A 14,880-nucleotide genomic window follows, 5' to 3' on the forward strand; every position below is an offset into this window, starting at 1 on the left:
TAATGATGATAAAGCATATGAAATTTATGAAAAATATATGAAACTTGAGGGATTTTTATGGTGGATATTTTTTAGTACTATTTGTTGATTTTAATTGCTTTCTTCAAAAAGTTGAGAATTTCCAAAAAAAAAAAAATTATTATAATAAAATGAAATAAAGAGAGCAATAAAAGTTAACAAATAGTGCAACCACCTACAACAAAAATAAAGAGAGCAATAAAAGTTAACAAATAGTGCAAACCACCTACAACGAAAATTCTCTTTTTACCAGTAAATTTTAAAGTTACAAAGTGAAAAGTAATGAAAAATCTTTCCCATCTTTTTGGTTGTTGCTGTATCTATTAAGGATATTTGCATGACTTATGTTAAAAATAGAAGATATTGAAAAGAGTAAATTCTTAAACTTCACATAGAAAAGTTAAAACTGCTTTAAGAAGAGATAAAACTAAAAAAGATAAAACTCCTCCTTAAGAAAATAATAGTAAAAAATCTGTAAAAAAAGATATAAACAAATAATAGAATTACATTACTATTATATTAATTTGATTCTGTATATTGTATTACTACAAACCACTATTATATCTTTGTTTGCTTTTATATTTAACATAATTTTTTAAAAGTAATCAAGAAACATGTTTCTGAATAACTAACAACAGGAGTAAACTTGGTTCTTTCTGAATTTCTTTTTCAAGAAAGATGGATAGAGAAGATAAAGAAGGAGGACCCATCAGAATGAGCTTTTAAATTCATTAAAAAGTTTTAAAAATGGTCAAACAAAAATGGCAAAGATTATCAACATTGTTATTTACCATGTTCAGTATTTGTAGAAAGTATTACAGATTTCACATCATTTTGACCTTGATAATCATATAAGTTAGCGTCAAGAAAACCTGGTCTGTTTAGTTGAAGTGATGTTGTTGCAACTGATGTTGGAAGGTGCTTTGTTTTCTTTTTTAATTCATTTGTTTGAGTACCTACACAACGCTCATTGAATTTATCATCAAAAAAGAGGTAAGTTTGGTCTACTTCAGATGCTGCAAATTCATTCTCTAAACCAACTTGAATTCCAATAGAATTTAAATGATTGAAAGATTCATCATGAAGTATTGTATTTGCACCATTATCAAAATCATAATTTACAAATATTGGATCTGTTCCAATATCTCGACAATCTTCTTTAGTAACTTTTAATAAATTTACCTGAACTTCTACAGAATTCAAACCCAAACTAGGGAAATTGGTGTTAATAATACTACGATGATCAATAGTTTCATGTGTAGTAGTATCTATAGGATCAGTTCCAGCATCTGATTGATGTGATTTTACTTCTTGAATTACAGAGTTTTTTACAGCAGGATTTGAAGCAGAGTGCAAATCAATTAAAGGTTCTTTAAAAGTATCTAAAACTTTAACTTCTCCTATCTCTGCACCATCTGCATAAGAATTATTTTTAAACCTTTTTTCAGTGAATAATCTGTCTGAATCTTCAAGATTTTCAGTAGTAACAATCCAAACTTTAACAGAACATTCCAAAATGGTCAGCTCATTAAGAAATGAGACTTCCGCATCTTCAAACTCTGCAGGCTCTATATCAACTAAGAGTCTGTTATCAGTTACACTTTCAGCAACTTGATGATACAACCATAAAGAATTGGAGCTTTGCAATGTTGGTGAAACTAGATCTGATTTAACAAACTCATACTCTTCAATATCACTTTGAGGAACTTTGTATTCATTCTCTGTTTGATCAAACACAATAAACTCTTCTTCATCACTGGATGTGTTGTTTCCGTAAAGATTGAACTGAAGAGTTTTTAGAACATCATTCATCTGAGAAATTTGCTTTGTTATAATACCAGCATTAGTAACATCTTCCTTATTTGTAATAGAATGTTGGAGTTCGTGTTCACTAATATTTAAATTACTATTTTTATTGTTACCATCATAATTATGTTTCTTAATAAAAACTTGAGGAAAAGAAAATCCTGACAACTCCTCTTGGTTATCTAGATAATAACTATGAGGATAACTCACAGGATGAGAAGATTCACGGGAGGAATTTAACTTTCCTAAATTGTAATCAAATCTGTGAGTAGAATCACTTTCATCATATTCATGATAGTCATCATCATTGTCATCACCATCACAATTATCATCATCATCTGCATCTCCACCACCATCATCAGTAGAATCAGAAAAGATAAGATCCTGGTAAACATCTTCATCATCATCAGATGATGAGTCGTTGACAGTAGCTAAAATACTGTCTTCAATAGTTTTGTTTTCATCTTTCTTAACTGATGCCAAATATAAAGATGATTCTTCAACCACTCCAACAGCACTGACAATTGGGGAACAAATTACAGTATTATTAACAGTATCTGACTGAACTGATTCTGCAGCAGAAACCTCTTCCAAATACTCTGCATGCATTGCCTCTGAACAAACAACTCCATCACATTCTTTAAAATCAAAGTCCTGCTCCTCATCAAACACATTTTTCTTAACATTTAAAGCTTCTGAATTGTTGTCACTGTTCATATTGTCAATTGCTATAACAGAAAAGCTAGCAGCTACATCTTTATGATCATTCTCTTTTGGTACTAATATTGAAGTGATATCTTCTACCACCTCTTCAGAGCAGACAACTGGTGTAAATGCTACAGTTGAAACAACATCAACTGTTTCAATAGGTTCAGCTGTTTGATGGATAGCAATATCTGCAGAACTTAAATCAAAAGCCTCTTCAAAACTCTTCTTATCCACTTTTTCTGAAAAAACAACTCCATTGCATTCAGTAACTTCAAAAGGCTGCTCCTCACTAACTACTTTTTCTTCTTCCTTCACAGATAATGACATGATTTCAATGTTCACATTGTCAACCGCCATTGGAGAAAAGCTAGAAGCTACATCTTTATGATCACTCTCTTTTGGTACTAATATTGAAGTGATATCTTCTACCACCTCTTCAGAGCAGACAACTGGTGTAAATGCTACAGTTGAAACAACATTAACTGTTTCAATAGGTTCAGCTGTTTGATGGATAGCAATATCTGCAGAACTTGAATCAAAAGCCTCTTCAAAACTCTTCTTATCCACATTTTCTGAAAAAACAACTCCACTACATTCAGTAACTTCAAAAGGCTGCTCCTCACTAACTACTTTTTCTTCTTCCTTCACAGATAATGACTTGTTTTCAATGTTTAAAACTTCAAAAGGCTGCTCCTCACTAACTACTTTTTCTTTTTCCTTAACAGATAATGACATGATTTCAATGTTCACATTGTCAACCACCATTGGAGAAAAGCTAGCAGCTACATCTTTAAGATCACTCTCTTTTGGTACTGCCATAGGAGAAAAGCTAGCAGCTACATCTTTATGATCATTCTCTTTTGGTACTAATATTGAAGTGATATCTTCCACCACCTCTTCAGAGCAGACAACTGGTGTAAATGCTACAGTTGAAACAACACCCACTGTTTCAATAGGTTCAGCTGTTTGATGGATAGCAATATCTGCAGAACTTAAATCAAAAGCCTCTTCAAAACTCTCCTCATCCACTTTTTCTGAAAAAACAACTCCATTGCATTCAGTAACTTCAAAAGGCTGCTCCTCACTAACTACTTTTCCTTCTTCCTTCACAGATAATGACTTGTTTTCAATGTTCAAAACTTCAAAAGACTGCTCCTCACTAACTACTTTTTCTTTTTCCTTAACAGATAATGACATGATTTCAATGTTCACATTGTCAACCACCATTGGAGAAAAGCTAGCAGCTACATCTTTAAGATCACTCTCTTTTGGTACTGCCATAGGAGAAAAGCTGGCAGCTACATCTTTATGATCATTTTCTTTTGGTACTAATATTGAAGTGACATCTTCTACCACCTCTTCAGAGCAGACAAATGGTGTAAATGCTACAGTTGAAACAACATCAACTGTTTCAATAGGTTCAGCTGTTTGATGGATAGCAATATCTGCAGAACTTAAATCAAAAGCCTCTTCAAAACTCTCCTCATCCACTTTTTCTGAAAAAACAACTCCATTGCATTCAGTAACTTCAAAAGGCTGCTCCTCACTTAATACTTTTCCTTCTTCTTTTACAGATAATGACTTGTTTTCAATGTTCACATTGTCAACTGCCATCGGAGAAAAGCTAGCAGCTACATCTTTATGATCATTCTCTTTTGGTACTAATATTGAAGTGACATCTTCTACCACCTCTTCAGAGCAGACAACTGGTGTAAATGCTACAGTTGAAACAACATTAACTGTTTCAATAGGTTCAGCTGTTTGATGGATAGCAATATCTGCAGAACTTAAATCAAAAGCCTCTTCAAAACTCTCCTCATCCACTTTTTCTGAAAAAACAACTCCATTGCATTCAGTAACTTCAAAAGGCTGCTCCTCACTTAATACTTTTCCTTCTTCTTTTACAGATAATGACTTGTTTTCAATGTTCACATTGTCAACTGCCATCGGAGAAAAGCTAGCAGCTACATCTTTATGATCATTCTCTTTTGGTACTAATATTGAAGTGACATCTTCTACCACCTCTTCAGAGCAGACAACTGGTGTAAATGCTACAGTTGAAACAACATTAACTGTTTCAATAGGTTCAGCTGTTTGATGGATAGCAATATCTGCAGAACTTAAATCAAAAGCCTCTTCAAAACTCTCCTCATCCACTTTTTCTGAAAAAACAACACCATTGCATTCAGTAACTTCAAAAGGCTGCTCCTCACTAACTACTTTTCCTTCTTCCTTCACAGATAATGACTTGTTTTCAATGTTCAAAACTTCAAAAGACTGCTCCTCACTAACTACTTTTTCTTTTTCCTTAACAGATAATGACATGATTTCAATGTTCACATTGTCAACCACCATTGGAGAAAAGCTAGCAGCTACATCTTTAAGATCACTCTCTTTTGGTACTGCCATAGGAGAAAAGCTGGCAGCTACATCTTTATGATCATTTTCTTTTGGTACTAATATTGAAGTGACATCTTCTACCACCTCTTCAGAGCAGACAAATGGTGTAAATGCTACAGTTGAAACAACATCAACTGTTTCAATAGGTTCAGCTGTTTGATGGATAGCAATATCTGCAGAACTTAAATCAAAAGCCTCTTCAAAACTCTCCTCATCCACTTTTTCTGAAAAAACAACTCCATTGCATTCAGTAACTTCAAAAGGCTGCTCCTCACTTAATACTTTTCCTTCTTCTTTTACAGATAATGACTTGTTTTCAATGTTCACATTGTCAACTGCCATCGGAGAAAAGCTAGCAGCTACATCTTTATGATCATTCTCTTTTGGTACTAATATTGAAGTGACATCTTCTACCACCTCTTCAGAGCAGACAACTGGTGTAAATGCTACAGTTGAAACAACATTAACTGTTTCAATAGGTTCAGCTGTTTGATGGATAGCAATATCTGCAGAACTTAAATCAAAAGCCTCTTCAAAACTCTCCTCATCCACTTTTTCTGAAAAAACAACTCCATTGCATTCAGTAACTTCAAAAGGCTGCTCCTCACTTAATACTTTTCCTTCTTCTTTTACAGATAATGACTTGTTTTCAATGTTCACATTGTCAACTGCCATCGGAGAAAAGCTAGCAGCTACATCTTTATGATCATTCTCTTTTGGTACTAATATTGAAGTGACATCTTCTACCACCTCTTCAGAGCAGACAACTGGTGTAAATGCTACAGTTGAAACAACATTAACTGTTTCAATAGGTTCAGCTGTTTGATGGATAGCAATATCTGCAGAACTTAAATCAAAAGCCTCTTCAAAACTCTCCTCATCCACTTTTTCTGAAAAAACAACACCATTGCATTCAGTAACTTCAAAAGGCTGCTCCTCACTAACTACTTTTCCTTCTTCCTTCACAGATAATGACTTGTTTTCAATGTTCACATTGTCAAATGCCATCGGAGAAAAGCTAGCAGCTACATCTTTATGATCATTCTCTTTTGGTACTAATATTGAAGTGACATCTTCTACCACCTCTTCAGAGCAGACAGCTGGTGGAAATACTACAGTTGAAACAACACTAACTGTTTCAATAGGTTCAGCTGTTTGATGGATAGCAATATCTGCAGAACTTGAATCAAAAGCCTCTTCAAAACTCTCCTCATCCACTTTTTCTGAAAAAACAACTCCATTGCATTCAGTAACTTCAAAAGGCTGCTCCTCACTTAATACTTTTCCTTCTTCTTTTACAGATAATGACTTGTTTTCAATGTTCACATTGTCAACTGCCATCGGAGAAAAGCTAGCAGCTACATCTTTATGATCATTCTCTTTTGGTACTAATATTGAAGTGACATCTTCTACCACCTCTTCAGAGCAGACAACTGGTGTAAATGCTACAGTTGAAACAACATTAACTGTTTCAATAGGTTCAGCTGTTTGATGGATAGCAATATCTGCAGAACTTAAATCAAAAGCCTCTTCAAAACTCTCCTCATCCACTTTTTCTGAAAAAACAACACCATTGCATTCAGTAACTTCAAAAGGCTGCTCCTCACTAACTACTTTTCCTTCTTCCTTCACAGATAATGACTTGTTTTCAATGTTCACATTGTCAAATGCCATCGGAGAAAAGCTAGCAGCTACATCTTTATGATCATTCTCTTTTGGTACTAATATTGAAGTGACATCTTCTACCACCTCTTCAGAGCAGACAGCTGGTGGAAATACTACAGTTGAAACAACACTAACTGTTTCAATAGGCTCAGCTGTTTGATGGATAGCAATATCTGCAGAACTTAAATCAAAAGCCTCTTCAAAACTCTCCTCATCCACTTTTTCTGAAAAAACAACTCCATTGCATTCAGTAACTTCAAAAGGCTGCTCCTCACTAACTACTTTTCCTTCTTCCTTCACAGATAATGACTTGTTTTCAATATTCACATTGTCAACTGCCATCGAAGAAAAGCTAGCAGCTAAATCCTTAAGATCACTCTCTTTTGGTACTGCCATAGGAGAAAAGCTAGCAGCTACATCTTTATGATCATTCTCTTTTGGTACTAATATTGAAGTGACATCTTCTACCACCTCTTCAGAGCAGACAGCTGGTGGAAATACTACAGTTGAAACAACACTAACTGTTTCAATAGGCTCAGCTGTTTGATGGATAGCAATATCTGCAGAACTTAAATCAAAAGCCTCTTCAAAACTCTCCTCATCCACTTTTTCTGAAAAAACAACTCCATTGCATTCAGTAACTTCAAAAGGCTGCTCCTCACTAACTACTTTTCCTTCTTCCTTCACAGATAATGACTTGTTTTCAATATTCACATTGTCAACTGCCATCGAAGAAAAGCTAGCAGCTAAATCCTTAAGATCACTCTCTTTTGGTACTGCCATAGGAGAAAAGCTAGCAGCTACATCTTTATGATCATTCTCTTTTGGTACTAATATTGAAGTGACATCTTCTACCACCTCTTCAGAGCAGACAGCTGGTGGAAATACTACAGTTGAAACAACACTAACTGTTTCAATAGGTTCAGCTGTTTGATGGATAGCAATATCTGCAGAACTTAAATCAAAAGCCTCTTCAAAACTCTCCTCATCCACTTTTTCTGAAAAAACAACTCCATTGCATTCAGTAACTTCAAAAGGCTGCTCCTCACTTAATACTTTTCCTTCTTCTTTTACAGATAATGACTTGTTTTCATTGTTCACATTGTCAACTGCCATCGGAGAAAAGCTAGCAGCTACATCTTTATGATCATTCTCTTTTGGTACTAATATTGAAGTGACATCTTCTACCACCTCTTCAGAGCAGACAACTGGTGTAAATGCTACAGTTGAAACAACATTAACTGTTTCAATAGGCTCAGCTGTTTGATGGATAGCAATATCTGCAGAACTTAAATCAAAAGCCTCTTCAAAACTCTCCTCATCCACTTTTTCTGAAAAAACAACACCATTGCATTCAGTAACTTCAAAAGGCTGCTCCTCACTAACTACTTTTCCTTCTTCCTTCACAGATAATGACTTGTTTTCAATGTTCACATTGTCAAATGCCATCGGAGAAAAGCTAGCAGCTACATCTTTATGATCATTTTCTTTTGGTACTAATATTGAAGTGACATCTTCTACCACCTCTTCAGAGCAGACAACTGTTGTAAATGCTACAGTTGAAACAACATCAACTGTTTCAATAGGTTCAGCTGTTTGATGGATAGCAATATCTGCAGAACTTAAATCAAAAGCCTCTTCAAAACTCTCCTCATCCACTTTTTCTGAAAAAACAACACCATTGCATTCAGTAACTTCAAAAGGCTGCTCCTCACTAACTACTTTTTCTTCTTCCTTCACAGATAATGACTTGTTTTCAATGTTCACATTGTCAACTGTCATCGGAGAAAAGCTAGCAGCTAAATCCTTAAGATCACTCTCTTTTGGTACTGCCATAGGAGAAAAGCTAGCAGCTACATCTTTATGATCATTCTCTTTTGGTACTAATATTGAAGTGACATCTTCTACCACCTCTTCAGAGCAGACAACTGGTGTAAATGCTACAGTTGAAACAACATTAACTGTTTCAATAGGTTCAGCTGTTTGATGGATAGCAATATCTGCAGAACTTAAATCAAAAGCCTCTTCAAAACTCTCCTCATCCACTTTTTCTGAAAAAACAACTCCATTGCATTCAGTAACTTCAAAAGGCTGCTCCTCACTAACTACTTTTCCTTCTTCCTTCACAGATAATGACTTGTTTTCAATATTCACATTGTCAACTGCCATCGAAGAAAAGCTAGCAGCTAAATCCTTAAGATCACTCTCTTTTGGTACTGCCATAGGAGAAAAGCTAGCAGCTACATCTTTATGATCATTCTCTTTTGGTACTAATATTGAAGTGACATCTTCTACCACCTCTTCAGAGCAGACAGCTTGTGGAAATGCTTCAGTTGAAACAACACCCACTGTTTCAATAGGTTCAGCTGTTTGATGGATAGCAATATTTGCAGAACTTAAATCAAAAGCCTCTTCAAAACTCTCCTCATCCATTTTTTCTGAAAAAACAACACCATTGCATTCAGTAACTTCAAAAGGCTGCTCCTCACTAACTACTTTTTCTTCTTCCTTCACAGATAATGACTTGTTTTCAATGTTCACATTGTCAACTGCCATCGGAGAAAAGCTAGCAGCTAAATCTTTAAGATCACTCTCTTTTGGTACTGCCATAGGAGAAAAGCTAGCAGCTACATCTTTATGATCATTCTCTTTTGGTACTAATATTGAAGTGTCATCTTCTACCACCTCTTCAGAGCAGACAACTGGTGTAAATGCTACTGCTGAAACAACACTAACTGTTTCATTAGATTCAACTGTTTGACAGATAGCAAAATCTGCAGAACTTAAATCAGATGCCTCTTTAAAACTCTCTTCCTTCACTTTTTCTGAAAAAATAATTCCATCACATTCTTTAACTTCAAAAGCCTGTTCCTTATCAACTACATTTTCTTTTCCATTCACAGCTTCTGACTGATTTTTACTGTTCACATTGTCAAATGGCATAGGAGAAAGGCCAGCACATTCCTTTTGCTCACCATTCATTTCTGATACCAGTGATGAAACAAAATTCTCAGTTAATTGATTAGTTGATACAAGATGTATTAATGCTACAGCATTTTCTACCATAATTGATTGATTATTTTCTTGATTTAGGTGGATGCTAAAGTCTTTAGAATTTGAATTTGCAGCCATTTCTAATGTTTTCTCATGGATTATCTCTGAAAAAATAGTTTCTTTACAATTTTTATTTTTAACAGGTTCTTCCTTGTCAACTGGCTCCTCTTTTTCTTTAATACCTTCTGATTTACTTACACATTTAAATATTTCAAATGATATTGTAGAAAAGCCAGTAATTTCATTTTTATCTTTTTTCTCTTCTGATACCAGTAATGAAGGAAGACCCTTAGAAACTTCATCAGTACAAGCAAGTGGTGCAAATTCTGTATTATCATCAACAGTAACTGATTGATTAGGCTCCACAGCTAGGTGTATCATAATAGCTTTAGAACTTAAATCAGAAGCCTTGACAAAATACTTCTCATCTATATTCTCTGAAAAAACTCTTTTGTCAGATTCTTCAGCATCAATAGGCTCTTCACTCACTAACTCCTCTTTCTCATTCAAGGCTTCTGACACAAATGATACAGTCGAAACTACTTGATTAGGTTCAGCAGTTGCATTTATGTTAAAATTTGTTGAGCTCAAATCATAAAGCACCTTAAAACTTTCCTCAACAACATTCTCTGAAAAAACAATTCCTTCAGATTCTTTAGCTTTAACAGGTTCTTCATTATCTAATATATCTTTTTCATTTTCATAGCCTTGAACTGTGGGTAACAACTCCATAACATTTTTACTATATTGGTTAGCTTCTTCAAATTTGTTGCTATGAAGTAAGTTTTCTTCAATTATTAATTCAGATTTCTTTAGATTAAAAACAACTGGTTTAAACTTTTTTTCTGCTTGATAATTTTCTAAAAAGGGATCAGCTTGAACAAGTTTCTCGTTTTTAAATGAAACTTCATTTTTAAGTGTTGTTACAGGCAATAAATTTTTAGCACTGTTGGTAGATAAGAATTCTTGACTGTTAATCTGAACAAAATCCTCCTTGTTGAATGATATTTGCAGTTTTTCTTCATAGAATGAGTTTGTATGATAAAAGACAACAACCCCACCAATTGATTTTTCTTTCATATTAATAATTATTTCACTTTTATTTCCACTTTTCTGAACTTTAGCATCATCCAGATTAAATATATGATCAATATCAAAAAGTAGTGATGAATTTTCAGGATCATTATCTTTTGAGGTGTATTCAGTTATGAAAACCACTCTTCCGACTATACCTTTGTCAACATGAACAAAAAGTGTGCGTAAATCATTGTAAAACTCTTTAATGTAAATCATGATATTTCCAACATTTTTTTCTTTAGCAATTACTAGAAACTCATAATGGGAATCTTCGTGTGTGTCTTTTTTGTATTCTAAAAAATTTAAAAAATTTATTCGAACTGTTTTATCCTCTGTAGCTTTACTAACAGGAGTAGATGCACTACTGATATTTTCAAGTAAATCTGTCATATTAATGGATTGTTCATTAGATTTAGCAACCTTAAAAACAGACTCTTTAATTAATCCATCATTTTTCACACTCATCTTTAAAACATCTTTATTTTTATTAACAATGTTTACACAAGGACTTTCATTCATCACACTCCTAGGTGAATGCAAAAGGTCCTCAGTAATTGATTTCTGAGGTTCTACATAACATGAGTGTGCAGCTCCAGGTTCAGAAAATAGATCATCAAAAGAAACCTCTTCTTCTTCTCTTTTAACTGTAAATGGATAAATAATACCTTCTCTTACTTCTTCTCTGCAAGATAAAGTGCTTGTCTTAAAACTGGGAGAGTAATTAATCAATGAATTGATACCATCATAAACTTTAAAACCTTTATTTGAAAAATCATTTTCATGAGAACTGTCTGCATTTAAACCTTTTTCAATAACTGTGTTTGTGTAATGAGTCCCCTCATTAACTGATATAAGAATATAATTTTCAGATAAATTGCTGTTGATTAAATCATTGTTATAAAGCTCCTTCCTAAGTGGTCCTTCCTCAATACTAAGCTCAAAACTTTTTAACATACCTTTATCATCTTCAATAGTTATATTACCAGGACTAATTTCCAGGGAGTTTTCTAATGCAGACATGTTGATTTGTTGTACAAAAATATCATCTTCTGCATCTAGCATTACAAACTCTTCATCATCTTCATGTGAAGCGCTTCCTTCTTTAGCAACAATTTTTTTGTTGAAATGAGCTTCTTCATTCTCCAAATTTTTTTTCAGAGGTGTATTTCTTTGAATATAGGAAAAAGAGGTCCCCTTTTTATTTACATTATTTTTATTGTCTTTTGCAGCGTCTGAATATTTATGATTAGAAGTGGGCACAACATTTTCATTCTCAAGTATTTCTCTAAACAAAAATGATTTTTCATCAGACTTTAAGTTCAAAACAATAGGTAGCTCTTGTACCAATCTATTGTCTTTAGTAGCAATTTTTGAAAGATCCTTTTTACCACCAGAAAACATTTTGTTAGTAGTAGATTTAGAAGTTTTAAACATATCTGATTCCTCAGTGTCTGAAAATTGATCAGGAAATGGAATTTTTTCTTCCTTTTTAACAATTTCTGGATGAATTATGACCTCTCTAACTTGATCTTGGCTGCTAGTTTTATACTTGGGAGAAAAAGCTTGTGATGACTCAAAATTATCATTTATTGCCATTATGGAATCTTTATTGCCTAGGTTTTTTAGAAAAGGTTCGCCATTAGTTGATATCACAACATAGTTATCAGATAAGTTGTGAGTTGTAGAGTCAAAATGATGTTTCTTACTAAGAGGTCCCTCTTCAATACTCAACTCAAAGCTTTTCAGCATACCATTTTCATCTTCAATAGTTATGTTACCAAGACTTACCTCTAGAGAGTTTTCTAATGCAGACATGTGATTTGATTGAATGATTTGATTGGATGATTTGTAACTTTTTTGTGTAAGATCATCTGAGTCTACCACAAAAAAGTCATCGTCTTCATTAATTTCACTGCTGTCATTTTTCAGTTCACTTATTTCTTTGTAGTCTACAGTATTTCTACTGTCAGCTTCTTTGTTTTGTATTGAAAAGCGTTTTTGAAAAGGGAATGTTTTTTCACTTCTATCTACATTAATAACTAACTGTTGTTCTTTTGATGGTTGAACTGCTTGATTAAGATTATGCACAGCTACATAACCTATTTTTTTCTCTTTTGATGATATAAAGAATTCATCTGTTGTGATTGTTGTTTTGTCTTTGATTGAAGACTTTGAATCATTTGCAACAAAGTTACTTATATTAAAATTCTCTTTTGAAGGTGTGATAACATTTTTAAAATGGTTGTTAGATGTATTTGTACTCCATGAGTTTCCAGGAATGCTACTAACATTTTCTGCTTGAAAGAATGTCTTTATTTCTTCTTTAGAAAGTATATTAGTTATGTCCTGATTTTGAACAACACTGCTGATTGCTTTTGATGGAGCAAAGACATGATTTAACGTTGTTGTTGTTGCTGTCATATGTGGCGCTGATGCTGTTGGATGATCTTTTACTTGTACGACCACACTTCCAACAATTCTTTCCTGTGGAGAAATCAAAACAACTTTTTGAGACTGAATGTTACTTTTCTCTAAAACATTTTTTTCTCTGTGGAAAGAAACTTCGTCATCAGAACCTGTATCGCTAGGTGTCGCACTAGATTCACTTGCTGTGTCAAGAAAGTCATAATAGGACATTTTTGTATTCACAGTGGATTGAAATAAATCAAGATTTTGATTCGCTTTGTGTCCTTGGTATGAAAATTCGTTAGTTGTCTCAATCTCGTCAACTTCAACAACTTCATCTTCTACTGACATTTTAAATTTAAAGTTTTTGGAAATTTCAAAACTTTCATGGAGAACATGGTCAATAGACAAGGTGGTCGTGTTCGTGTTCTTTTTTTTCTTTGTTGTTGTATTTAAAATGTAAGGAGCCAAGACATATGCATAAGAAACATTGAAATCAGAGTTGTTAGTTTCAAATGATGATAAACATAGAGAACTCTACAATTGAAATTATAAAAATCATAAAAAGATTTTATAGGAACATTGTTAATAGAACTTGAGAAATTTTAGCAAAAACATTCTTGATTGGTTTAAGTTCCAGAAATGGGTAAAAAATTACAAACCTCTTTTTCAAAACCATTTGTTCCCAAAGTTTTTTCTATTCTTGAGGAATATAAAACATGTTTTGGAGGCTTCGAGTAATCTCTTTCAACATACCCTGCTTCCAGATGATGCAGATCATGTAGAGGTTTCTGTGGTGTAATTACCTTTGAAAACATTTTCCTCTTGGAAGGAGATGATTTTTGAAAAGAAGAATATTTTTTAATTTTGCACTCTTCTAAAATAATTAAAATTTTACAAACTAATGACAATTATAATTGCTTTAAAAGAAAGTAAAATTTATTGGGGTTTTCAAAAAATAATCTTTAAGTAGCTCTTTGAAAAAAAAGACATAAAAAATGAGATGAAGTAGTAACCTTCTGAGGATGAGAAAGGAGATGAGAAGCAAGATGGATTGTTAAATTGTTGTTCTAAAGTTTCTGTTGTTTCCAATACATCAGTAAACTCTTCATCTGTTGCATCAAAATTACCAGAATCAGAAACTAAAAACAATCATAAAACCTTTACAGTGCTTTTCTGGTTAAATATTAAAACTTTTACACTTAAACTTCAAAAAGTCCCTAAAATTCTATGAGATTTCTGCTTGGCTAACATAAAATCACCCATGTTCCACAATATAAAACACATGCAGAAATGACAAACCTCAAGAACATTATTACTAACAGAAACTTCCATGTAAAGAACTTTAAGTGAACTCATTCACAGATTTTTCATTATTTACATGTCACATGCTTTTTGTTTTTTTCTTATTTAAATTGGCATGATTTTTGACCCAAAATAAAATTTTACATTAGCGTGCTAATATGCACCTTTTAGTTTTGCTACGGAAAAAAATTAAAAGCTTAGAACTTTGGAATTAAAAATACAGTATTTTGACTTTAAATGCCAAACCATGTATAATTAAAGGATTAAAAGTGACTTGAACTTTTAATGAAGTTTAACACAAAAAAACCTTTACAAAACAATTATTGCACAATTACACTTCAGATAGTTCCATTACACATTAAGCCTTGCACAATAATTCTTCAAACATCAGTTTTCACAATAAGCCCGCAAAATAAATATTACACAGTTGAACAAATGGAA

At 33.2% G+C, this 14,880-nt stretch overlaps 1 protein-coding gene and 1 long non-coding RNA gene across 7 annotated transcripts in view; one reads left to right on the plus strand and one right to left on the minus strand.

The window, feature by feature from the left end:
- LOC145192537 (uncharacterized) overlaps positions 1–14,880 on the minus strand; it is a 60,292-nt gene that overhangs the window by 35,629 nt on the left and 9,783 nt on the right. For all 4 annotated transcript variants that reach the window (XM_090096626.1, XM_090096633.1, XM_090096638.1 and 1 more), the window contains exons 8-10: positions 14,151–14,276; positions 13,797–14,011; positions 810–13,671 (exon numbers count right to left, since the gene is read on the minus strand). In XM_090096626.1, coding sequence (XP_089952752.1) covers positions 810–13,671; positions 13,797–14,011; positions 14,151–14,276 — 13,203 coding nt within the window. The remainder of the gene's footprint in view (positions 1–809; positions 13,672–13,796; positions 14,012–14,150; positions 14,277–14,880) is intronic.
- The window catches only part of LOC149894882 (uncharacterized), a 55,173-nt gene that overhangs the window by 29,125 nt on the left and 11,168 nt on the right, over positions 1–14,880 (plus strand). The gene's annotated exons all lie outside the window — the stretch shown is intronic.

The sequence above is a fragment of the Hydra viridissima genome, unplaced genomic scaffold, assembly GCF_058129835.1.
Source record: "Hydra viridissima isolate aposymbiotic clone 2 unplaced genomic scaffold, HvirCarnegie_v1 scaffold_1, whole genome shotgun sequence".
NCBI lineage: Eukaryota > Metazoa > Cnidaria > Hydrozoa > Anthoathecata > Hydridae > Hydra > Hydra viridissima.